The sequence below is a fragment of the Pyrus communis genome, chromosome 7, assembly GCF_963583255.1.
Source record: "Pyrus communis chromosome 7, drPyrComm1.1, whole genome shotgun sequence".
NCBI classification, from domain to species: domain Eukaryota; kingdom Viridiplantae; phylum Streptophyta; class Magnoliopsida; order Rosales; family Rosaceae; genus Pyrus; species Pyrus communis.
Window position 1 is genome coordinate 7,771,359 of NC_084809.1, and position 26,470 is coordinate 7,797,828.

Here is a 26,470-nt window from a genome sequence, read left to right on the forward strand (position 1 = left end):
TGCTTTTGGAACCAATCTTTAATAATAATGCAAGTGGAATTTGGAAAAGCACTTGACATATAAGGCACATCGCCCTCTTTTCGTTGGTCGATGTGGTAATGTGCCTTATATGTACATGTCCACCCCTATAGCACGAGACCTTTTGAGAACTCACTGGCTTTGGGTTCCATCGAAACTCCGAAGTTAAGCGAGTTCGAGCAAGAGCAATCCCAGGATAGGTGACCCACTGGGAAGTTCTCGTGTGAGTTCTTAGAAACAAAACTATGAGAGTGTGGTCGGGGCCCAAAACGGACAATAGTGTGCTAGGGCTGAGCCGGTTTGGGATGTGACAGAATGGTATCAGAGCCACTCTGCCGTGTGGTGCGAGTGTGCCAACGAGGACGTCAGGCCACTAATGGGGTGGATTGTAACATCCCACATAGATAAACGGAGAGGGGGTGATGCGCTTTATATGTACATGCCCACCTCTATATAGCATGAGGCATTTTGGGAACTCACCGGTTTCGGGTTCCATCGGAACTTCGAAGTTAAGTGAGTTCGGGCGAGAGCATTCCCAGGATGGATAACCCACTGTGAAGTTCTTGCGTGAGTTCCCAGAAATAAAACCTTGAAGGCATGATCGAGGTCCAAAGCAGACAACATCATGCTATGGCAGAGCCGGGACTGGGATGTGACATAATGGTATCAGAGCCACTCTGCCGTTTGGTGCGAGTGTGTCGACGAGGACGTCGGGCCCCTAAGGGGGGTAGATTGTAATATCCCACGTCGACCAACAGAGAAGGGGTGATGTGCCTTATATGTACATGCCCACCTCCTATAGCACGAGGTCTTTTGGGAACTCACTTGTTTCGGGTTCCATCAGAACTCCGAAGTTAAGCGAGTTCGGGTGAGAGCAATCCCAGGATAGGTGGCCAACTGGGAAGTTCTCATGTAACTTTCCATAAATAAAACCGTGAGGGTGTGATCGGGACGGATAATATCGTGCTATGATGGAGCCGGTCTAGGATGTGACATATATAGAGCTTCTTCCACAATTCACTTCAAATGCTTTGAAACTGAAAAAAACACTTTCATCAATATTTCAGTCACTTTAAAAGCAATTCCAAACATGTATATAGTGCTTAATATGGCAAATTTGAGATTGACGGGATTGGTCGGTGTTGGTCGGTGTCAACGGTACAAACGTTTTTTCTCCTATGAGAACGGAATAAATTAAAGTGATTGGATCGAAAGAAAAAGAAAAGAACGGAAGAAAAAGAAATCATTGCATTTGCATGTCTAAAAATAGGAAAGGAGAGACAATGATATTTGTTAGGGCGAAAATGACGGGTTCCCACGGATGGGTGTGGACCATATTTCACGTATCAATATCTGTCAAAGCTGTTTAATTTCCTCTTTTATCAAAACCATCAATTTGCAAATTTGCACTTAATAACTACCTTCCTTGAATCTTTGCTTTTTATCTTCTGCCTTCCATTAGTCTCATTGTTTAGTTTGGAAGGAATCCCAGATTTTTTTTACACAAAAAAGAAATTAATTTACATTTCTGCTGCTAACATATGCATGCATGTTTTTTTGGATCTGATTTTTTAGTGTTCACATTGGAGAATCAATATATAAATATATATACACACACGTTTGACCACAAGGTTAGCTCTATACTTCCACGATCCTTGTTCTTGTTTTGTTTCTTGGGGTTGAGAAATTTTTGTGTTCTTATTCAGAATTTCATTAGGGCTTATATACGTATGTATTGATGCGTGATTTTCTTTTTATTAGGGTTGTTAGATTCACGTTCTTCACAAAATTTTCATATGGGCTTTATTCTGATTCAAGGGATGCTTTAATGTAGACCAAATAACAGGGAGGGGGATTCGAAATCGAACTTCGGTGCAGAAGGGAAGCACACTGCAGTAAACAACTTGCTTACGCCCAGGTCTGCGATATGGGCTTTATCAGTAACAGGTAGAGCTTATACATAGATGTTATGTGTATTATGTGTATATGTATAGGCATAGAATTTGTAGATGGAACATTTTGATTTCTATGTATGCGTTCATTGTGGAGAATGCGATGAAACAGTGAATCTGCTCGTGTTCGACGATGGAATTTTTGTTGATTTCTTGGCATAGAATTGTACTTCCACCTCATGGATTCTGATAACCGTTACAACAACGACGACAACAAGAGCAGGAACAACGATGCATCCACAATAAAAATAAATTCCCATGTTGAGGTCAGTTTTTTAATCCTTTAGTTGTATGTGGTATCAAAGGCATGCATTTCCTTCGATACCAGTGATAATTTTTTGGTAACAAAGATTTTGATTCCACAGATGGGATCAACGCAATCCAAATCACCGTTTGAGTTCGAGGATCAGAGCCTAGTTGGTCCTGAAAAACATTCTTTGGATGAGGTTCCCCTCAGAGCTCTATATTCTGGTGGTGCAAATGATTGTTGTCCCCATGTTCTGAAGAACAGTGTGGCTGACAGCATCAGGATTGTAGTTTTCTCTGCCAAAATTAACCTGCTCATGCCTTTTGGCCCTTTGGCAATCGTTGTTGATAAATTAACCGGCCATCATGTGAGTTTCATTATATTTTTCTATGTGTGAATCTTTCGGATCATCACACGATTGTAGGCTTGGTTATTTGATTCTTCTTAATGCATTTCAGGGTTGGGTCTTTCTTTTAAGCTTGTTGGGAATCATACCTTTGGCTGAGCGATTAGGATACGCAACAGAGTAAGACTTCTTGCATTCCCTTTGTATTTTCTTTATTTGCTAACATAATGTTTACGAGTGGGAATCCAACAGCCTTGACTGAACATTTCCAGTAACTTGATGTGTTAGAGAACCAACATTTGTTACCGTATTGTAGCATATTAGCGTTTGTTCCACACGCACTTGAGCCCGACATCCATGCCAACTTTGCTGTTAATGTGCATTATAGAGTACCTAATACAGATTGGCTTCTTTTGATGCAGGCAGCTGGCTTGCTATACTGGACCAACAGGTAAGCTGTTGCTAAAACAACTACCCGTTTTTATATTCCACGTTACATTTACATCTTTAGGTTTTACGAAAAGCTTGAGGATTTGGGTATCGTAAAACTTTTAAGTTTGGTTTTGAGCTCACTAAAATAGCATCGGATATTCAGAATGGACTTTGTGGATTATTATGATAGTAAAATTATCAATTTGTTAATTTGGCAGTTGGAGGTCTTTTAAATGCCACCTTTGGAAACGCAACGGAATTGATAATATCAATTTATGCTCTGAAACGCGGCATGATACGTGTTGTTCAACAGTCCTTACTGGGCTCAATCCTGTCAAACATGTTGCTCGTGCTTGGATGTGCATTCTTTGCAGGTGGACTTGTGCATTCAAAGACGGAGCAAGTGTTCAACAAGGTATATTTTCGTCTGAAAAAGGAGCACTTGTTTAGTTGGTTTTATTTTTGCTCTTCTACCGTCCATCTCATTTGCTTGCAAATAAAGCTCAGAATGTCTATATTCTCAGGGAACTGCTGGAGTGAACTCTGGATTGCTATTGATGGCAGTCATGGGTCTGCTCTTTCCAGCAGTACTGCACTCTACGCGGACAGAGTTGCACTATGGGAAGTCTGAGTTATCCCTTTCGAGATTCACTAGCTGCATTATGCTCGTCGCCTATGCTTCATTTCTGTTTTTCCAATTAAGAAGCCAGCATAATTTGTATATTCCAGTTAATCAGGTTGGTACAAGTCTTCGCCAATACGGACCTCAAACCGTGTTACTAATTCTTATGCTTTCACTGTTCAAGTGTGATGAATTTGATTAAGTGGAGTTTATGCAAGTTCTCCTCTATGTGATCTAATGGCGTATCTGAATTTGTTTCAAAACCAGGCAGAGGATCAAACCGAAGAAAATTCAGATGAGGAAGAGGCTCCTGAGATCACTAAGTGGGAATCCGTAATATGGCTATCAATTCTGACCGCGTGGATTTCAGTCCTCTCGGAATATTTAGTTAACGCTATAGAGGTAACATGTCTTGTTAAATCATTGTCTTATCCTCCTCCGATTTTGGATGATTTGAAATTTGTTAGTTATTCTTGTTGGGTTTCTAGTGAGGAATCTCTTGTGTTGTTTCTGTAATTTTTTTTCAGGGTGCATCTGTTGCAATGGGCATCCCAGTTGCATTTATCAGTGTTATTCTGCTCCCAATTGTTGGGAATGCAGCAGAGCACGCCGGTGCTGTTATGTTTGCCATTAAAGACAAGCTTGTAAGTGGTTGTCCCGTCGGTTCCATGTATAAATACAATCGCTCATGACTTATCATCGCTTCCTTGTTAACTTTGGCTTAACGTTTGAGGCAGGACATTACTTTGGGAGTGGCGATAGGCTCATCAACGCAGATCTCAATGTTTGGAGTGAGTACCATCTATCATACATATGCATTTACATTGACATTTCACGATGATTTTATCTCTACAGTGCATAAATGTGATGGCGTGATGGTTTCCTTTTCGATTGCTGCAGATTCCATTTTGTGTTGTGGTTGGGTGGTGCATGGGGTGCCCTATGGACTTAGATTTCCAACTGTTTGAGACAGCAACGCTTTTCATAACTGTTCTGGTGGTAGCCTTCATGCTGCAGGTTCGTCATTTGAGCAAATCATAAATCTTTCGATTTCTTACTTGATTGCTTTTATAGGAAATACTTCCAAGTTCTTTGCGCACAAACGCACTAGATACACATGAATTTCAGGGTTAGTGCCGTGTTTCCTAGTGTCAGCGGGCGCTACAGCGACCATTTTTCCTTTGTGTAATGTGTTTAAATGGACTGAAATTGAACTTGCAGGAGGGAACATCTAATTACTTCAAAGGACTAATGCTCATTCTTTGCTACATTATCGTCGCTGCAAGCTTCTTTGTACATAGAGATCCTAAAGCGATTCGTGAGTTCTCCCCTCCTTAATTTTCTCTCAAGTGGCCAGTGGATAGTTGATCCGACTTTCTACAGTTTCGAACGATTGTTTTTTCTGCTTGCATATTCAATTCAACAGAATGCAGCACATTATCTCTCTATGTTTAGTATGTTTCTTAATGCAGCACATTATCTCTCTATGTTTAGTATGTTTCTTACTTGTGACTTGACGCACATTTTCTCTGCAGAGGATAAGCCCCAGAACCCGAAGCAGTAACTGAATCATCGAAGCGGGTGATCAACTAATGCGCAAAGCCGATGTCATGTACTGAAGAAGCGAGGTTTTTGCCGGCTGGCCTCCCGGAATCATGACGATTAAGAGTAACTTGTTTGGTAGTGCCGGATAGTTTTCCATGTTGAAATTTGTACACCTGATGCTCGGGAATGTGTTGCTATTTCCCTTACTTTGACTCGGAAGCCAGTGGATGTATGTATTTCTGTCCCAATGCCACATTGGAGCAGAGAAGAGAGAGACGGATATTATAGGGTAAAAAGTTTAAATTTGGTGCTCAAAAAAATAGGAATGCTAATAGTCTAATGTAAAAGATTCAGTAAATTAAGGATGTATGACATTGTAATGCTTTAAAAATAAGGTATGAGTTTATAATTGTACCAAAATTTGAAGGTACAAATTGTAATTTACCCTTTGAAAGTTGATGGCATGTCGATTTTAGGATAATTACATGTTAGGATAATTTTTTGTTATATTACGTATAGTTGTTTTTTGTTTTGTTTTGACAAACGATAATATCTACACTACACTAAGACCATTTGTAACCCTTGGAGTAAAACCTAAAATTTTTAGCCCAAAAAATTTAGGTTTTAAACTAGAAACAGTTTTTCTGCTTTAACCTTTCTAGCCTAAAATTTTAGCCCCAGATTATTAAAAAATGAATTTAGGCTATTTTTTTCGATTAACTTTAAAAAAAAAAATATGTAGGCTATCCTAACTTAATTTTATGAACATTTTAACCTAAAAATATTTAAATTTCGATAAATATTAAAAAATCACTAAGTCGACACATGAAACTCATGAAGCACATGATAGAGATGTATAAACACAAAACACATGAAACATACAAAACACATATGAAACACATACAAAACACATGATAGAGATGTATAACACACGAAACACATGAAACACATGAGACACACGAAACACATACCAAAACACATAAAACACAAACCTACACACATGAAACGCAAACCTTCAATCATCTTCTATATAAGCATAGGTATTTATAAAGTTTTTGGGTGAATTTTGAGTTAATTTTTTTTTAATAATTTTAGCCATTGGATTTAAATTTGGGCCATTAGATCTTTTATTTTTTATTTTTACCATTAGATTTGATTTGAGTCGTTGGATTCAATAAATATATAAATATAAAAAATATATATATTTGAATGTGGACCATTGGATCAACCAATGGCCCATTTAAATGTGATCGTTGGATCACAAAACTAGTCGTTAGGCTATTATGTCATCTGACACGCAGGGGACATGCCCACATGGGTGGGGTCCCTCTGGTACTGTGCATGGCGCATTGGGCACGTCCGATAATGAGTTTTGGGTGTTTAGGTTTCACATCATCTTTTTCGCTCTCACATGTGGGCTCCACCACTAATTTTGGATTAAATCTTGGCTGGTATTTGGGTTTTTTTTTAGGTTCTAACACTTTACCCAATTTTAGAACAAGGGTAGGACTGAAATTGTTTTTTTGTTTTGGGAGGGGGTGGGGAATAGAAGAGAAAATTTAGAACTTACTCCGAGGGTTAGAGTTGGTCTAAGGGGTGGGAGAGTGGACTCAACTCACTCATGTCCAAACCACCCATTCCAAATCAAACCAAATCTTTCAAAATAAGCTAGGTTTGATTTTCCTAGGGATATTTGTTAAAATCAAACCGAACTGAAATTGTTACATTGCAATCGATTTAGTTGAGATTTTGAGACAAAACCGAGACAATCAAGACGATGCAACTCCAACTCAAACTTTAAAAATTCAAGAAGTTATAAAATCGACCAATTGGAAAAGCCAATGATTTTGGTAAGGAAACTAATTTTTAGACATCATTTTTAGTCTCTCACTTACTCCTCTTTACTTGTAATCATCATATTTAACTAGTCTATCCACACACGTTATACGTGTGTAATTAAATTTGTCTATTTTGTATAAAAATATTTATATCACTTCTTAAAAAAAAAAAAAAAAAAAATATATATATATATATATATATATATATATATATTGGCCGTGAAACTTTGAAGAAGGGGTGTGGAGATGTGAGTTAAAAAATAAAATTAAAAAAAAAAAAAAACCTCCTCCATTTTTCATTTTATTTTTTAAATAAATCTATTATGTTTATCTGGCTGTGAGGTTCGTGTAAAAAATTGAAAATTTGAGTGGTATGTAATTACTAAATTGACATACCTTTTAATTTTGTTTAGCTTTGATGAGAAAATTAGAATAATAATTTCATATAATTTTGATTGATAAACATAATTTTATTAATAGGTATCTTAAATAAATCAAACGAAAACAATACATTAAATTGAACAGGGGTTGTGCATGAGTTCAATTCAACAGGATGCATGGCTATCATTTTCCATTTTGTAAAATTTAAGGGCGAAAAGGACATTTTATATTTAGCCTTATTTACCAATTGGCCCCGTATCTTACAATTCCGTTTTCAGTTGAGTACAGGACACCCATTCTTGGTAACGACGTGCCCAATCATCACCACACACTCCTTCGACAAAAATAAAATAAAATAATTAAAAAAAATCATCATCATCGCCCACTTTACCGCGGCCCGGGGAATTCTACCCTATCAAAAAATCCCAATTCCAAAACCCTAATCATAAAACTGTAAACTTGGAGAGGCTGAGAAGAAGAACAAGCGAGTGGCAGAGTTCAGTCACTGAGATTTCCTACTATCTTCTCCAATCTTTCACTGCTCCAAGTAGATTGAAGAATTTCAGAAGGCATTGGACTTCGATCGATTCACATTCCAAAAGCGTCGCCGGAATCACCGTAAAGTTACTATGGTAAGTGTTTCCGATCAATTCAATCTCAAAGCCGTAGAAGTTTTTATTTTTTCGATAAAATCGTCGTGCTAGTTCATTGTTTACTGTGCTTTGTCTTTGATTCGGATTTTCGGTTTTTGGATGATTAGGCGGGTCGAGTTGGAGGTAGGGACCGGTTTCCGGAGAGTCGCGGTGGGCATGGGCTGCGGCGGTTGGATTCCAAAAGTGGGAAAGCTCCGCCGTCCAGGAACCTATGGGTTGGGAACCTTTCTCATAGTGTCGTGGAGGAAGATCTCGTTAATCCCTTTCTGCAGTTTGGAGAGCTAGAAAGCGTAGCCTTCCATCCCGGCCGGAGTTATGCCTTTCTTAAGTTCAAGGGGGAAGACGATGCAATCGCTGCCATGGATTCCCTCCAGGGTCTTCTTGTTGCGGGCAACCCTCTGAGGATCGAGTTTACCAAGGCGGTTAGTTACTTTTTATTCAAGATGATATTTTTCTATCTTTGTTGTAAATATATGCGATGTTGTAAGTGTGCACTGAGTATGTGTGTGTATAATATAAGTTGGTTATCTGAATCGAAGGCCATGGTAGTTGTCTTGTTCCGTTATCTTTGAGTTTGAGCAAGAATATATTCCACAGTTTACCGAATTATGATGTCTAATCAGCTAATCAAAATGCTCCATGAAAAATGCATAATGATTATAACAATGCCACATTCCACAAAAATTATTAAATCCGTAAGTATAAGATACTTTTTTCCAGCATAATCATAAAGCTGACATGCAGTGCTAATGTGTACAACAACAAAAATATAAGTCCCTTTATTTTAATAGGGAGCACATGTAAGGCTAAATTGAGGGGCTTGTCCTCTGCTCATTCCATGGTTTTCGTCGTGACCATTCCTAGCATTCCACATTTGAACTTTCAAGATTAATTCTTTGAAGGTGAAACACATGCAAGGGGATGCAACCCAAAAGCTCTTTTCTTTCTAAATGTTTAATGACAAAACTTGTGACGTAACATAATAATTATGGGTTGCATACCTATCTATGAAGGATGACAGCCCTGGAAATTCTTTTTCCTTGTATCTTTCCATAAGAGTAGCTGGAAGCCATCTACAAGTTGGACTAGTTGAGGTTTAATTTAACTGCAAAATATGTTGAATGCAGCGACATTTACGCCATGGCTAGCGTCTCTTAAACCTCCCATAAGTAATTTATCACTACTTAATAAAGAAGGGCACAGCACACCATTTTTTCCCTTTTATCAATTCTTACTGTCATTCTTATTGTCTATCTGGAGTCATAATGCACATTTCATAAACTATGCTGGTGTTTATAGTTGGGTGGGTTTGAAAGCTGAACCAGCAATTTTCAATGTAGTTGTGATTGTTAGCCCACTGCCTCATGTGAAATTAACAGGTTTCAGGGTATGCTCTTACACTGAATTCACTGTGGGGTGGCATTTTAAACACACAGCGAGATTTTTTATTGTACATATGAAAGATTTTGCTAGTGTCATCTTCTGTATACACTTGTTAGGGATGCAATGTACTTAATAAAAGAAAAGGACGATTATCAAACCCAAACTAAAATTTCATCTATTATATCAAGAGACAGGTGGGAGAAATCTAAAGAACTTGTTAATGTTCCCACCATTGAGAGATTGGTCAAGATTATGTTTGGTAGGACTAGTGCCCATACAAGACAAAAGTTTCAGGAATCAATCTGTTTAATACTCGTGTTAGAGCTTTTAGCAAATAGCATCAGATCTGCAGTTCAATACATTTGTCGTTGAGAGAGCAAGGATCACCCTACGTTGTGTTAATCATGGAAACATGTGGACTTTAAAATACGCATGGTTGAATTCACCATTTGTTACTTTCTGTGTTGTCTGTTAATTTTCCTCTCTTGTTCATAATCGTTTACGATCTACCTTGCAACTTAAGAAATTCTTAATGACCTTTTTAAAATAGTTGTGACCATATATATTAGATAATAGTTCTCACAATTAAAAAGAGACATTGAAATTCTAATTTATCATATCAAAATGATCGTATGACTAGCAAAAAATTAAAACCCATTGAACAACAAGCATAATTAGTCACCTCCTCTTGCTCTTGCAAGGGTAAAATAATATTTTGCCATGCAACCTCTGCAAGCATCCCCAGTAACAGTGTAACTCAATTAATAAAATAAAAACAAATTGAGTTGATGCATGCTGCAAGACTGGGCCGGGTTCAGTGAAAACATGAAAGACTTGGAAATGGATTCTTGTCCTCAATGCATTTGGCATGTTTAAAGAAAGATCCAGCCCACCCCAAAATTTTGTTTATGTAATATGCAGTAGTTAGAAGCATCCTATTTGGATGATGTAGCTCAGATCACAAGAGGAAGAAAGCTTCTTGGGATAAGACCAATGTCTTGCATGTGTTGGCTATTCATTTTCTGCAACTCCTCAACCACTGATTAGTGTTTGAATTAATGATTCATATGTATGGTAATATGCTATAAAAACTTGATGATGCTATGGCGCTCAGAATTGCATATTATGTTTAGATTCTTTTCAAGCGTGCTCCCATATATCAGATTCAAATGCAGAACAACCAACGACAGCAGATTGCATGCAAACGATTAGAAATCTTTGTCTAATTCACACTTCCAACATTCATTATCTGTTAAAAGTATGCAGCAGTGAGAACAGAGCTTCCTTCACATTTTCGATCTTATGAATGATGCATCACAATCGTTACTGATAATAGAGTTCGTGCAATCTACATTTCACTTCTTTCTTTCTCAAATAAAAAGAAAAGTAAGTTCGTCGTGAAAATCCAATCCACTATTTTAATGTAACAACTGGATTCTTCATGTTTTAGATTACTGCTGTACCTCCATTATCTTCAGCTTTTGTTTCCGTATCAATTATGATTGTAATACATATCTCAGGCTAGCCTTAGAGCAGTTATTCTTTTATGTTCTGAGAACTTATCTAAGATGGATTCATGTGAGTTGAAATAAGGCGTGTACCATTTAGTACATCAGTACAGGTGGAGCACATTGAAGTCTCGTTTCAGGTTGGAACATCTGAGCACATTACTTAATTCCCAAGATAAAAGCATGTCTTGCGAGATATTTGCCTGTGTTTACAATCTTGGCCTTGGGAGGCCAATGTAGTTTAAAGCACCTTCGGCTTTCTCTTATTGTTCACTAATTTGATCCAGGCCAACAGTGTTAAATTCCTGCAGTTCTTAATGGTTTCGCAATCTTGATTATTGCCCTCAGTGAAAAATCTGTAACAGTTATTGACCAAGTATTTGCGTACTCTTGCTAGCATGATTTACAGTGTTTCGAGTCATAGAATGTTATTCACAGTACTTAGATGTACTATGTTCTTGTAGACTTCTTGTGCTGAGATATCTATCTGTGATTCTGATTTGAATAATGAGACACATTTAGCAGTTGCCTTAGCATGCTTAATTTTGTGTGTGAAGCAGCATTGTTCTCTGTTTTCCAATGTTTGAGTGCATCTTGTAGTAAGTTGTTCATCAGCCTTTGTTTGAAATTTTTTGTTGTGTGTCTACTACACTTCACTTTCCAAATAATTTGCAAAATGAGGCTTGTTAATTACTTAATAATGTAGAAGTAAAACAGAATCTGTGGAGAGCAAATTTAGCGAGGATGCTTAAAATGGTTATAGTTTAATAGCTTCCTCCAAAATGAAAAATAGAAACTGAACAACAGAATCATTAATGTTGAATATAATTAGATTCACTGTAACGACCGTAATGCATGATCTAGTTGAGAAGGATGTTCAAGATATATTGGTCATTGGAGTAATCTTTATGTGATTGAACCTGTTTGTTCCAGTTGGAGAGTTGGTAGTAAACTTTAATATTTCTTTCAAGATCAACAAAACAGGACAGTATTAATGATACAAAGTTAAAGTCAACCTACATTCGTCCATATATAAGCTTGTTTTGTTCTTACTTTGATAAATCTCTTATCACAGGATAAATCATCAGCACCATCGCGTGAAGAAGATTACTCCCAACGTCGAGACGAACAACGTACAGCTCCAAGAGGATCACCTTTTTATCAAAGGGAGTTTAGAGCACGCCAGGATAGTCCTGAGCAATTTTATCAGGAAAAATCCAATATGAGTGATAAGAATGCAGAGCCTAGTGCTGTTTTATGGATAGGTTTTCCAGCTTTATTGAAGGTGGATGAAATGATATTAAGGAAAGCTTTCTCACCGTTTGGTGAGATTGAGAAGATCACTGCATTCCCCGGTCGTACTTATGCTTTTGTTCGATTTAGGAGTGAAGTGTCAGCGTGCAGAGCGAAAGAAGCTCTTCAGGGAAAATTATTTGGAAATCCCCGGGTGCATATTTGCTTTGCAAAGAGTGAAACAGGCTCAGCTAACAGTGGAAGGAATTCAATGAGTGTCCCTCCATCCCCTCATTTTCAGGTGAATGGTCGCTCAGGATCATCTGAGAATTTTCAAGAGGACACGAAATTTGGGAGCTTCACAGGTAATCCCAGCATCAGATCTCCTCATTATTTTCCAGATTTTGATGCTGGTGATTCTGATCCCTATGGTTTTAAGCGGAAGGGGAATTTGTGGAGAGGTGAAAACAATATGTTTGAACAGAGGAGATACAAGGAAATGAGGTCTGAACTAGGACTATCAGAAGATATGTATGATCCTCGGGGTAGTCCTAAAAGAGAGAAATATGCTCATTTAAATGATTATTCACAGAGATTTCCTCAGACAAGTCAACCTTATGAAGAGCCATGGGACTTGCAAGAAGATATTCATTTCTTTAATGGGGCCAAGAAATTGAAGACGGAGTCTTTTCTTTTGAACAAAGAGTTTCCAGAGTATCCCCAGTCTGACTACAACCCAGAAAGACATGGCTTTTCTAGGTCATACTCTGATTTTCCCCAAGCTGACAGTTCCAATAGAAACTTTGAGGGTGGGCCATTTGGTTACAACCAGATCCCTGATCGACCAATGAGTTTACCTTCAGCTCTAGAAGAAAGGGGTGACCGCTGGAAAGAATCTTATGATGATTTTCAGGTGAGCTCGGGTTCTCAGCTAGCAAATCCTGTTGATAGGAGAAGGTTCACTCCTGAACCAGATCGGCCTTCTTTCAATGTGTGGAAATGGGAAGGGACTATAGCAAAGGGAGGAACTCCTGTCTGTAATGCTCGTTGCTTTCCTGTGGGCAAACTCCTTGACTTCACTTTGTAAGTAGTAAAATATTTTTGCACAAGTCAATTTCTGGTTACTTGCATGATTAATTGAACAGAATCATTCTCCGGATAAAAAGAGAGTAGAGTGAATAGAATCAAGAATGTGAAAAGGCTATATTTACCTATTGCCTGTTGTCATTTATCTTTAACAGTAGCTGATTACTATAAATTCTTGCTTGTTGCGTGTCTGTCGGTAACACGCCATTTCTATTAATGCACAGTATGCATTTTTGTTATCAACATCATAACAAATTACTTAGATGTGTCAGAAATGGAAGAGTTCCAGTTAATTTTCCGTGCATTTGAGAGTTCACAAAACTGTGACTGCCTGGTATTTCGGCTGATGTATCAAATAATCAGAACATTAGCTGCAACAGTTTTAATTTGCTTTATCGTTGTTCTTTCCCCAGTAAGAAGAGGATTATCTGTAGGTTACCCAATTTTATTGAATTTCAGAATCATCTCATTTTCAGCTACATTGATAGATTAGTAGAGACTATACAATCGAATCCTTTTTGTAATTTTGTCGAGTGGTTTGGTCTAATTCCCTTTGTCAGTCCGCATCGTGATTATAACATTATTGGTATTCATGTATGTCTGATTCAAACTACATGGTGCAATCTAGATAGACTAGTTTCATCTGCTCTGAAAACAAAATAAATTTTTTCTAATGTTTCGTCACACATGATACTGTTTGATCTAATCCATTATTAGCACCAATGTTCTGCTGCAGGCCTGAATTTTTGGATTGTACTGCAAGAACTGGTCTAGACATGCTTTCAAAGCATTACTATCAAGCAGCAAGTGCTTGGGTTGTGTTCTTTGCCCCACAAAGTGATGCTGATATTGGATACTACAATGAATTTATGCATTATCTTGGGGAGAAGCAGCGAGCAGCCGTTGCTAAGTTAGATGACAAGAATACCTTGTTTCTTGTGCCCCCGTCAGACTTCTCAGAGAAAGTGCTGAAGGTACCAGGGAAACTCAGCATCTCCGGTGTTGTTTTGAGGTTAGAAAATCCTAGTTCCAATTTTGGATCGGTACACCAACAACCCGAAAGAAAAGATACGAGATTATTGTCATTGCCTGGGGATACATCATATACAAAGCCATCAACACCTTCAGAATCTATTCATTCATTTACATCAGCTCCACCAGTGTCATTTTCAGGTTCAGCTTATGGTGTTGGAAATGGATCTGATTCTTACAATGAGAGCAGGCATGAGTATCCACATCATATGGAAAGCCCTGCATTGGGGCAAAACTGGTCTTCACACAAGCCGCAAAACTCAATTACGGATACTAGAAATAAACCAACCCAAATGCCCAATAGTTCCATTGATTCTATTTTTCAGGAGCATAGGATCATGCAAAGGGAAGCACAACAGTCGAGCATTCCAGGTGGAATTTCTCGTATTCGAAACAGCCATTCGTCACAGCAGGAAATCCAATCTCCAGGCTCTTCATCTATGCCGTCTGATTCCCTGCAACCTGAGCAACTTGCACAATTGGCATCATCTCTTGGGCAGCAGCAGAGGCAGTCTGCGAGAACTCCAAATCCAGCTACCGGAGAAGATTTTAGACAAAGAAACAAAATGTATGAGTCTGATAACATTCCAAGGACATCCCAGACATTTGGTATGCAGAATAATGAGGTGAATTCGCTGCCGTCAACATCTCAGTTTGGTCAAGTCCAACAGTTGCAGCAGCGGCAACAGCAGGTATCAACTGTGCCTGCAACGCCTCACAATGTCCAAACAGCGGTTCAGGGAAACCAACAACTGCAAAGCACTAGTACAAATGAAGCAGTAGAAACAGATCCACAGAAACGCCTGCAAGCGACATTACAGTTGGCAGCAGCTCTTCTTCAGCAAATCCAAGGGAAAGGAAGTTGACCAGGACTGGAATATGATCGTGCTGGTCTCATCTATTTTTTGAGAGTGAGTGACGGATAAAATTCGAAATTCAACACCCCTAACGCAGTGCAGTTGCACATGAATTTTGATTTTCCTATAGTTTGATGTAAATCCTGTTCTTTCTTATTTTTACTGTTGGGTTCATGCAGTTTGATGCTTATTGGTTTGTTTTGTCCAATGACTCGAATGGGGTCATGCTACTCATCTACATTCTATATTGACAGAACTGAAGAAAGTTAACAGCTACATTTGATAGCTACTTTATATTTATGTCCTTTTTTCTTTCATATGTTAGATATTCTTCCGCAGGGCTGCCATATAGGGCATCTCTTTCACAGTCGCCAATACGGCAGCCCTGCAAACAAGACTCAATTGTGCAGGAACACTTGTAAACTTGTTTTATGTAATGTTTTTGTTAATCGCGGGAACCCGTTTTTCTTCCTCCCAGTTACATAGTGAGATTAGAAGAAAAGACGAGTAGTAAAGGAAAAGGAAAGAAGAACAAGGCAGAATTTGAAGAGAGACTAAAAATTGTATTGCCTTTATTGATATGAAGACTTTTAATGCAAAGTCAAATTACAAAATGAATAAGAATGAATGAATACTAATACTATAGAACTTGTGCACTATACATTCGTGCTACAAATATAGGCATTCTGACAGCAGCTCATCAAGCCCGAAAACATGAGACATCCGGCTAAACGTAGAAGTAGGTCGATGCATCTGTAGCGTTTTCTGTATCCCTGCTGAGAATTGATCGGGCTTCGATTACTGAACGAGGGGGCTCAAGATCTTTCTCTTGCAGCGCGTTGCCTTGTAGACGCTGCATTTGGGAAGCAAACATATCGTCCAATATCTGCAGACAAAGCATAGTGAGAATAGAAGGTACTGCAATGAGTTGCCTCTTGCGCCAACCAAGTACGATTTCAATCTGACGCTACTTACCCCGAGAGCATAATAAGATCCATTGTACCAAACTCGGTTTTCCTTCCTGCCTTCAAGGAATTTCAAAACGATCTAGTACAGAAGAATCGAAATGTGTCAGCGTTAAGAAGATTTAAAAGTAATGGTTGTGCGAAATACAGGTCTCTCTATTTACCTGTCCCATTCTATCCCAGTATCCACGACAAATAGCGATAAATATTTTGCTTGTAAAGACATCATGCAAGTTGGAGATGGAGTCGACAAGCTGTGAACTCAGCGGGTGCATTCTTTCACGGACCTCAGCCTCTCCATCATCTTCCTTTGTTTCCTCTAGAATCCTTTTCAGCGTTGTATTACGGTTAGCTTGCACCTGAAGCAATCATATATGAGAAACCGTTGCTAGTTTTTACCCGTTGGACGGAAGTTCAAGTATTTGAACAAGAGGATTAGACTTACATTGCTGAGAAGCTTCCCTACGGTTGCCTGCAAGTAATTTTTGTATTTTGTTCTCAAGAGAACTGTAATGCCATTCATCTGCTCCCCGAACAGCGACTTCTTGTTATCGCCCATGGCAGGAAGAAAAGATGCCCAAGACTTTAAGATGTCTTCTACTTTACAATGAAGGACATCAAGAATTCTCTTCACGGTGTTTAAAAAAGTTCCGAGCTGGGGAATACAAGATATCGATAAGATATATAAACATGTTAGTGTATGCAACAGCGACATATAAATGTATCAGTGTGGGAGGGATGCCTTTATGGTTTAGGGTTTAGGAATGCCTTTAGGGAAGAGATCCCTATTTGTTTTTTTTTTAAATGGGGATTAGTTGTGGGGCTCACACCACATTGAACTTCAATGATCCAAACCGTCTATTTTTCAAGTTGCACCTCAAAGATCATCCAAAATATTAGCCGAATCGGAAATATTTAAGAAAATTATTGAGTCCAAATAAATTAACTTTGTTCTATAAGAAACAATGAAATTTCATCGTGATAATTAAATAGGCAAATAGTTTTGGATTAAATTGAATTTTTGTAAGAATGATTTATGAATTGACACTTATAAAGTAAATAGTTCAGATCGTTGAAGTTCGGTGTGGAGTGGGTCCTACAACTAATCCCCATTTTTTTGAACAAAAAAAGGAGATCCCTTTGCATAAAGGGCATGTATATCTGTGAGTGTGAGTGACCGAGTTACTGTTAGAATTCTAACTATCCTCTAAATGTTGCTCTTTGATGTATCCGGCAATAGACTAAACTTAGCAATATAGAGAATAACTAGAAACACACAAGATTTATGCTGGCCCAGCATAACTTTTTCCTATGCCAAGTAGTGATTTCTACGGATAGAAACATCACAGCTTCTTTGGTTCATAATGGAGTACTTTTGCAAACCCTAGAATTAATCTCCTTCTTTCTTCGGTTTCTGTTTTCCATTCCTTGAACTTTGCTAAAACCTCGGATTTCTGCTTCGTGAAATAAACTCAAACTTTCTTGAAAAATCATCCATAAAAGTAACAAACTACCTAGATCCACAGTTGGATTTAGTTAGCGCAGGACCCTAGACCTCTGAATGAATGCAGTCGGCTCCTTGCTTTGTCTACCTACTTTTTGGAAACGGCTGCACCCCCAACTATCGTAGCCAGGCTTGTCTAAACTGCCCAAGAATATCAAATTCTTTTTCAATCCAGGGACATATATGATGTTCCCCAAAGTCCTTATCACTCCATCAAACAACTTGATTCTAACAGTGCGGATCCATTTATAGGACATGGTCAGCCGATCCATTTATAGGACACGGTCAATCATCCCTCATTAAAACTTCTCTGATGCTGACCTTCTTGCAGGTATTAAACCGTTCTCTTACTACACACATACGAAATTTGTATCTAGTATCCAAAATCTATTTTGTGAAATCCTTGGAGCCTGATGTACCGAAAGAATCTCCCTATCACTCTCTTCTTTGGCTACTGCGCTAGCTGAACCTTAAATACCTTCCATTTTGGCTTCATTCTCTTTCCATCTTGCGACTCTTCGAATGATCGGCAGAATCACATTCGAAACAACCTTCATTTTTTTTCTTTTTCTTCTTGGATCTGGACCTACCCATGTTGTTGTTCTTCTCTTCCGTTGTCTTTTCTCGCCCCCTCTCATTTGCTTTGGCATAAAAGCCTTAAGAGCTTCTAGTTATATCTTCGAGTTTAGCATATGATTGAAGGGCTTGAATTACATTCTCAAGCTGCAGTGAATCTGTTGGAACCCCCAGTCCCACATCGGACAGAGGGAGAAGAGAAGAGTGCTTTAAATAGAAATACCCCTCTCTAATTAACACCGAGGCCTTTTGTGATAAAACCCCACACCTGAGGATTGTGCAGGTGGTTAAGTGGGGACAGTATCGGTGTTGTTGGAGTGGGCCCTCGGCCCGTCGACCTCAGTATCGGTGCTGTTGGAGTGGGCCCTCGGCCCGTCGACCTGAAAATTTCCATAGAATCCCCCTGATTAAGTAATCATGCAATACGATTGGAACCCCCAATTCTCTGGCAAATACAGCTCTCCTTCCAGTTGAAGCCCGAATAGTTCATCCTTGAAAAAATAGTTTATTGGACATGGTTTTGCCCATATAAACCTTCTCTAACTCGTCCCATGCTTCCTTCAATCACGTTTCTATGATGTGAGACTTAACTGATTTCGTGAGATGGATCTCGATGGAGCTCTTGGCCTTCTTGAGAATCTTGGTTCATGTCTCTTCTGTCATGGTTGTAGGCTTTTCACCAAGAAGTGCATCATCCAACTCCTACTGTATCAATACGTTCTTCATCATCCTTTGACAGTCCGTGAAGTCATCCTTGCCATCAAAAGGTTTTAACACAGGCCTTAAGGTTCCTAGGTCTGTGGCCTCCTTTCCTCTTGCCATTGCAGAACACTTTGAACCAAGCTCTTCATACCAATTGTTAGAGTTTGACTCCCCTTTAGATCTCGCTCTTTGATGTATCCGGAGATAGACTAAACTTAGCAACATAGAGAATAACTAGGGACACACAAGACTTATACTGGTTCGGTAGAAGTTTTTCCTACGTCCATTTGTGATTTCTCTAGGTAGAAAAATCATGCTTCTTTGATTAATGATAGAGTATACATCACTTTTGCAAACCCGAGAACTAACCCCTCTCTTGCTCTCAACTATCTTCCTGGTTTTTCCTTGGAACTAATCCTTCCCTTTCTTTCGACTGCCTCTCTAGGTTTCTACTACTTATCGGCCCTTCCCGCACCCTTATTTATAAGTATAAGGTGTGGTTTATGCTTCTATAATCTGATTAGGTTTCCTAATCTATTCGGGATAGGAAAGTAAACTTCCTTTCTTATTCCAATTCTGCTTCTAGGATTCCTACTCTAATTGTGCAAGAAAACTTTAATTATTTCCTAATCATTGGAGAACAAGAATATGTGCACCTTAGCTTTCCTAAACAAAATAGGACTCTAACCAAAAGACGAACCAAATCCCTATATTTACAACATCTAATTCATCACATTGCATGGGAAAATTTGCAATTGGAGAACTCACCTGACTAGGAACGGTGTAGATTGTGACTGATTGTCTTCTTGTCAGCTTCTGGACCTGCATATTAAGCCTCTTTTGGATACCATCTTTCAATGGAGTCAAGATATCGTTATATTGTTTCTCCAAAGCTTTTATGATTGCTCTTTCGACATTAGCTACAGCCTGCACAGAGCCAACAAAACAGCTTAGATGAATGTATAGGGCTGAATCCGGGCGGGGGGAAGAGAGAGGCATTCCTGAAAGCTCTTTGATAATACTATACGATGAGATGAGAACTCACTTGTTCCAAAATCAAGGAGTATTGAGGCCATCGATTGAGTACCACCTCGTATTGCATAAGGGTCTCTCTGATATTCTCATACATATCCTCAGCAAATGGTGAGGTGGAACTATTTGTTGACACACCAGACCATGGCACCTGAATCATTATTCAGATCTCATTAGTTACACACAGTTCCTCAGTTGAACAATTGCCTTCGGTGGAAGTTTGCGCTAAAGTGAGCAAGAACATCAAGGAATAGACTACACATGGCATGCTACATAGAAAAGTTCTTGAAGCGAAGTTATACCTTTTCTGCCCTGCAACGTTCAAGTAAGTTAAGTTGCATATCCTGTACCCAGACCATTATGTAATCGTGAAACAGATGCTTCGAGTCAACACCACCCTGCACTGGACTGAAGCAAGCAAAACATGAAATGAGAAATTATTTAAAGTATACTCTACAAAACAACAGAAACTTCGTTCAAGAAAATCAAACCGCAAAAATTTATTCAAGTGTATGCTACGAGGGATTTTGGTCCAAATCTCTTTCACAGACCTTATGTTCCATGACTCAAGGTTTCTTTCAAATTCAGCAACTGCAATTAAAAGCTCATTTACATGTGGCAGTGGACCTGATGGAGGCAAGGCAGCAAGAAATGCTTGAAGTCTGTTGTACAGCTCAGTGCTGTAAATGGCAGCTGCTATATTCGAGAGATCAATTGAACTAGAAATAAGTAAGATTTGTCAGTATTTTATTTTCACACTAATTTTATTATATCGATCCAACTGTAATGTTGAACTATGAGTCACAGTATTTGGTGCAAAAGACAAAGGCCTGTACCTGGGGAGTACATGCTGGTTGTGGATTTTGATGTCTGCCTGAATTTCCTTTTGTATATTTATACATAAATTCTTCATTTTCAGATATGCCGTTGAGATGGATATGGAGTCCATAAGGAAACCTTCAGAGTTACTTGACACAAACTCATCAGTGTCTAGAGCATGCTTTCGGTACCTCTTTTTTGCTGCTGTCTGTTAATAAATACATTTGGTTTAGAACTCTATTTTCCTGAGCGCAAAACAAACCCAAGAAGTCGTCGATCCATGTTATATGTTGAGTTGTTATACAGGAAATTTACATACGGACACTGCCTCTAGAAAAAAAAAAAAAAGCAGCTAAAAGTGCATGTTCCCAAGTGTATTCTAATATGCATAACGGGCATGTTCCCAAGTATTTTCTAATTCCATGAACTCTCTAATTTATTGACCGTAATGAACCAACACTTGGAATCTGCATGTTAGGTCATCAAATATTTGAGGATAAGAAAACTAAAGACCTCCAACTTCATAAAAAACGTTCATATATATGTAAGTTCGGTCTTGGAAACGTAAGAAGATAATTATTAACATTATTCATGTACCTCCAAATAGTTGCGCAGCATAGTTTGGGCATCCAGAGTGAGGATATCATGAAGGATCATGTATACTTGTACAGAAGGAGCTAGAGCTGGTGCTGCAGAATCTGGGGTTGGACCAAATGAGGATGTGAATCCTGTGGGAGACCCTTCATCTAATGACTTGTAGTTTTCGAAAACATTAGCCAAAAGACTCTCGATTTGGTTTTCACAGTCTAACAGTATACTTTTCTGCAAGAAAGCAAGAACAAATCCAATTGAAACAAAAGGAAGTTAAAATTAATTTCAGAGGGAAAGTCAAAAAATAAAAAAAATCCTAGTATTCAGTGGACAGATACCAAGAAAAACAAATTGGTTCAAAACATTTAGTATCAAGTAATCTTGCTCTTTTGCAGAACTATACTTTACCTCCTGCCTTGTCAAACATTTCTGACTCCTGGCCTTTATTATAGGTACAAGTAACTCATTCACAAGCTCTAAGCAATCTTTTGTCGGAGTTGCCACATTCATCACATGTAACAGATATCTACAAAGAAACCAAAGGGGTGTAAATATGATGCAAGCCATCACAAAGAGAAGAGCATAATAGTGCTTTCTTTGTTTTATTTTCGTACAAAGAAATAGCTACTTATTAGATTTAAAAAATTGTACAGTTGCTACGTACCTCAGCTTTGTGTATGACTGGGAAACTTCATAATATTCCGCAAACTCAGTCAACAACCACTTCCAAGGTCCATGCAACCATAGGTTCCGGGAATGAAAGTTTTGCGCCCGCATAGCAGCCTCCAGCAATAAATCATATGCTAGAGTCTCTGCGACTGGTCCACTCTATAATATGTGAAAAAGTAGAGGTGAGAACACTTATCCTACAAGTTTGATGACTAAATAAAAATAACAATGCCAAATTCTTGGACTGAACACAGAAGAAATGACATTTCTGAGTCTGTGACAAGATTTTCTTAGACGAGTTGAGTTGGAAGAAAAGAAACCTTGATATGATTAGCTTCATCATTTGTTATCATACTACCGATGTTGAGCTGGATCTTTCCAATACATTCTTGATCATCATGGTATAAAGGCCACCAACGAAGTTTATCACTCTGCATAATTAAGAAAGTCACATAATATAACATGCAGGTGGTAGAAAGATATTGTTCTGCCTTAACAAATCAACGTTGGATGATATGGAAGGATTCATACGGTGCTGTCATTCAAGGATGAAATAGGAATTGTAGTTCGACCGTGGACTGATTTTTTTGTGTCTTGAACTTCCACCAAAAGAGCATCCACTTGACTCTCTGGAAAACTGAAGGTGCATAGACATGTAAGACCTTTTCCACATTTAACATCACATGAAACTCTCAAGTCATAACCAAAGACCCCTGAAAGGGACCTACACTTTGGTATATTAGACTATGCCACAGAACTTCAAGTACCAACACAAGTTACCAGCATATCCATTAAAATGAGGGTTAAATGCCAACATGACACCAGGGTTTAAGCAAAACAGAAACTTACAACACATGGTAATCACCACTTCCAGGGTGCAAACAAATTGCGGAACTTGACTCTACTTCAGTATCTTCAGTGGCACTACTAAGTTTGAGTATGCATGAAAGTGGCTCTGCACACACAATAAGATAGGCGTCAATCATCCATTAATTTCAGTATAAAATACACAAGACATAAGTTACGAAAAATGCACCAAGAGATGCTACACATTGATATATCTCTTACTTGTAATATATAAAGTAAATGGCGGCTTCTATTAAGTCTTCGGAGAAAATTTAATTTGAGAAAAAAAAAAAAAAGGGTTCTTCGTATGGTTCAAACCTTGTGGTGTAATCGAGAATGACGATGACTTTAAAGAATTTATGCCAGTTTTTACTAGTGATGAAACATGTCGGACGTATTCTGCCCCAGCTTGTATGTACATTGCACTTCGCTGTGAATATGTGCTCTTTAGTTTCCTTCTGGGTATTACTCGAAGTTTCTTCACTGCCATCATTCAAAAACTACATCAAATTACAAATACACTATTTTGTCTACTTTTATCAGCTTAGTGTCTAAAATAAACACAAAACCCTTAGATTAAATTATGCTAGCATAGCTAGCAACTTCTAGTAATGTCAAGATATATTTAAAAAATATTTCATACTTGTGGCCTCCCAAAACAGTTGTAAATAAAGAAATTAAATGACTTTGGTAAAAGAGTTTTAATGTCCAAATCCAGTGGATATGTTTCTTAAATACATTAGCCATTCTTCAATACATTACTAATAAGCTTATCCCATTTATAAGATCATACCTTCAACTCTTATCTTTCCAACCACCTTCTTTGCTTTCGGAGCAAAACTTTGTTCTGCATTCCGACTACTCTTTGCTTCTAGTGGCTGCGCTCCTCGGGCTTGCAACAAAAATGTGTTTAGCCTGTTTAATCAGAGTGTAAATCTTAAATGACCAATCAAACCCTGAGAACTAGCCATCAGCCATGAAACTTTAAAAGAACTGAATATTTAGGGTTAGGAAAAGGTAGCTAACCCAAAAGCATTCCGAAGAACCACACACTCGTCACGAAGAAATTCAGGTGCCTCAGTGCAGCCTCTTGCCCATGCTTGTAGGCATAAGCGTATACATGCCTCGTGTGCAACCAAGGTTTGCCAGGCATATTGGCCACTTCAATGATTCAATTAGATACCATAAAAAATAAAGTTTAAACAAAAATTCTCTTCGGGTTAGAATGACAAAAGTAATATGTGTGCAGAATCTTTTCATGCAATAAACTTCACAAAATCGAAAGTAACCGTAAACAAGTATCTGTCTTCATATGAAATTCAATGGTGGAAGCACCTGGTATTATAATAGGAATGGTCTAATTGTCTGGCTTTCGTTTCTGTTTCTCCAGCTATGCTTTTGTTGATTCTGCAGAACGCAATGTCAAATCATGCAAGAACTATCAAAAACCCGAAACGAGAAAGTAGAGAAATCAAATGAAAGTCACAGTCCAAATAAAATGCTAAAACAAGAAGAGCAAAACAACTCTTTATTCAATACCTTTCACCAGAAGCTTTGAAAGAACTAGTATCCAAATCTGCTAAACCCTCTACACTCCCATCAAACCCCATGGATCCCCTTGATGGGCAGGTCGAATTTTCAGCTGCATTGCTCTCTCTCACCCCCTCAGAAACTTCCTGCCCTCCTTGAATCTCATCATCAATACCCGCCCCGTCTCTCCCAATTTCAAAAATCGGAGGTGCACTCGGAGTTCCCAAATCTGCTGAATCTCTGAGCACACCACATTCATCACCACTTGGGGCAGTGCCCTGCAAAACAAAATTGAAAATATCACCCACAAAAGATTCAAATTACAAAGAAGCACACACCCACTAAACAAAAACAAAAAAGATCATTATTTTGCATCAAGGCCTACATTAAAATTTCGAAGTTGAGTCCTTTTCAGGAGCTGATTGCCGGCACCCGGTGTCGAAGTTTTCGGGGGGCATCTCTTCTTGAAACCCACTTCACCGTCCGTAAATCTTCTGCAATTTCCGGGCAATTCAACACTCAGACCCTCCTTCAACAACCCTCTATTCAACCCGGTGCTAGGCTTATCCCTATAACCAAACACCTCCTCTTCTTCTTCCTGATAATACTGTTCCGTCGGCTTCGACTCTTCCTCGAAGTAATTGGCAGACGAACCCATATCCGAAACATAATCCACGCTCTCGTTGTCGTCATCATAGTCGTTTTCGTCGTCGCTGCTTAGACAGGGAGCCACCAAGCTGTGAGGAGCGAGCAGGCCGGAGTGGAACTTGAGCGGAGGCAGAGCGGGACCACCGCCACCGGTGTTGGTGCGGAAGCGCAGAGGCGATATTGGGTATGCGTCGGAAGTGAGTTTCTCTGCGAGAGGCGACCGGATCGCTTGTGGGGTTTGTTGCTGTTGTTCTTGCACTTCCATTTCTGATCCCTGCAGATATTCAACTGAAAAATGAAAATTGAATTCTCAAAAATTTTGAAAATTTATGAACTTTCGGGATTTTGGTACCTGTTTGATCCATTTGATTGAACTCTCGTCGAGGCCTTCGGTGAACATTTTGCTGGGGCTATGGGTTAGAGAGAGAGAGAGAGTTGAGGGGAGCAGAGAGAGGGTGGAAGAAGAAAGAGAAGAGAAGAGAAGAGAAGAGACGAGGGAGATAGAGAGAGCAGAGGTCGGTGGGTTTCGGCTTGCAACGGCTAGTTAAGACTTTTTATTATTTGTTTTTTTTCAAAAGCAAAACGCTAAAAGGCACCTTTCTCTTCTTTTTTTCGAAAAAATAAAAATTTAAGAAGGGAGGCTTTTGTCTGCCCTATTTTCTAACTCTCCCTTGGTCTCGACCTAACTTATAAGCTTATGTAAACAAAATTTAGAAAGGAGAAATAAACTAATATAACTACCATACCTCATATATACCATGAAATTGAGTTCTTTGATAGTGTTGATAAATTATATCTCATGAAGGTTCGTACTTCAACATAATCAAGTTGTTTAAAGTAGTCATGTTTTTTTTTTTTTTTTTTTTTTTTTTTTTTTTTTTTTTTTTTTTTTTTTTTTTTTTTTTTAAGATCAGCTGATGGTTTCATCACAGCAATCTATTTTTTTGGAACCAAAAAGACTGACAGATGCATTTCAGCCTTCCTTTGACCATCATCGTGTGATTCATCAACGCCAGAAATTGAACCTAGAATAAGTATGACTCGAATAAAAATAAAACAAATCGTAAGGTTTTATTTAAATTAAATTATTCGGTTCTGATCTCCTAAGATTTTCATTTTAAGAACGTGTGAGGATCAAATGCATATTAATCACAAGACTATATTAGTTTAGATCCAAAAAGCTTAAAATATTTGACAACTTAATAAAGCAAAACATGAGAGTTTTCTATTGGTTCATGGATTTTAAGTTAGTTTTGATTTATTAAGTGTCAAATATTTTAAGCCTTTAGACCTAAACAAACTTTTAGAATTTTGTGGTTAATATGCATTTGATCTTCACAGATTTTCATCTTGAGGACCTTAAGAGAGCAGAACTGTGATACTTGAATTTTAGAGAAAAAGAAATAAGAGTAAAGTAGAAATGGTAGGTGTTATTGTACGTTACTACATTTATGA

At 38.4% G+C, this 26,470-nt stretch overlaps 3 protein-coding genes across 4 annotated transcripts; 2 read left to right on the forward strand and 1 right to left on the reverse strand.

The window, feature by feature from the left end:
- Positions 1-1,490: 1,490 nt before the first annotated feature.
- On the forward strand, positions 1,491-5,521 carry LOC137740246 (vacuolar cation/proton exchanger 3-like). 2 transcript variants are annotated; one of them, XM_068480094.1, is made up of 14 exons: positions 1,491-1,649; positions 1,853-1,965; positions 2,083-2,236; positions 2,336-2,584; positions 2,676-2,743; positions 2,986-3,014; positions 3,214-3,410; positions 3,520-3,732; positions 3,885-4,019; positions 4,145-4,261; positions 4,355-4,408; positions 4,518-4,634; positions 4,839-4,935; positions 5,153-5,521. In XM_068480094.1, exons 3-14 carry the CDS (start codon positions 2,150-2,152, stop codon positions 5,179-5,181), a joined length of 1,392 nt encoding a protein of 463 aa, XP_068336195.1. In that variant the 5' UTR covers positions 1,491-1,649; positions 1,853-1,965; positions 2,083-2,149; the 3' UTR covers positions 5,182-5,521. The 2 variants fall into 2 exon arrangements, with proteins under 2 accessions (XP_068336195.1, XP_068336196.1); XM_068480095.1 differs by lacking the exons at positions 1,491-1,649; positions 1,853-1,965 and having other exon boundaries at positions 1,982-2,236.
- Positions 5,522-7,742: 2,221 nt separating this feature from the next.
- On the forward strand, positions 7,743-15,433 carry LOC137740846 (flowering time control protein FPA). Its single transcript, XM_068480651.1, has 4 exons — positions 7,743-8,013; positions 8,142-8,456; positions 12,001-13,241; positions 13,981-15,433. The coding sequence occupies exons 1-4, from the start codon at positions 8,011-8,013 to the stop codon at positions 15,140-15,142; spliced, it is 2,721 nt and encodes a 906-aa protein (XP_068336752.1). The 5' UTR covers positions 7,743-8,010; the 3' UTR covers positions 15,143-15,433.
- Positions 15,434-15,706: 273 nt separating this feature from the next.
- LOC137740467 (uncharacterized) lies at positions 15,707-25,459 on the reverse strand. Its single transcript, XM_068480328.1, has 22 exons — positions 25,368-25,459; positions 24,753-25,289; positions 24,377-24,645; positions 24,173-24,244; positions 23,864-23,998; positions 23,631-23,752; positions 23,156-23,320; positions 22,841-22,946; positions 22,523-22,628; positions 22,312-22,422; positions 21,987-22,150; positions 21,731-21,848; positions 21,329-21,553; positions 20,749-20,939; positions 20,464-20,631; positions 20,215-20,320; positions 19,926-20,063; positions 19,649-19,807; positions 16,544-16,753; positions 16,263-16,457; positions 16,109-16,180; positions 15,707-16,019 (listed from the first exon to the last, which is right to left on the reverse strand). The coding sequence occupies exons 1-22, from the start codon at positions 25,413-25,415 to the stop codon at positions 15,861-15,863; spliced, it is 3,576 nt and encodes a 1,191-aa protein (XP_068336429.1). The 5' UTR covers positions 25,416-25,459; the 3' UTR covers positions 15,707-15,860.
- Positions 25,460-26,470: the final 1,011 nt, after the last annotated feature.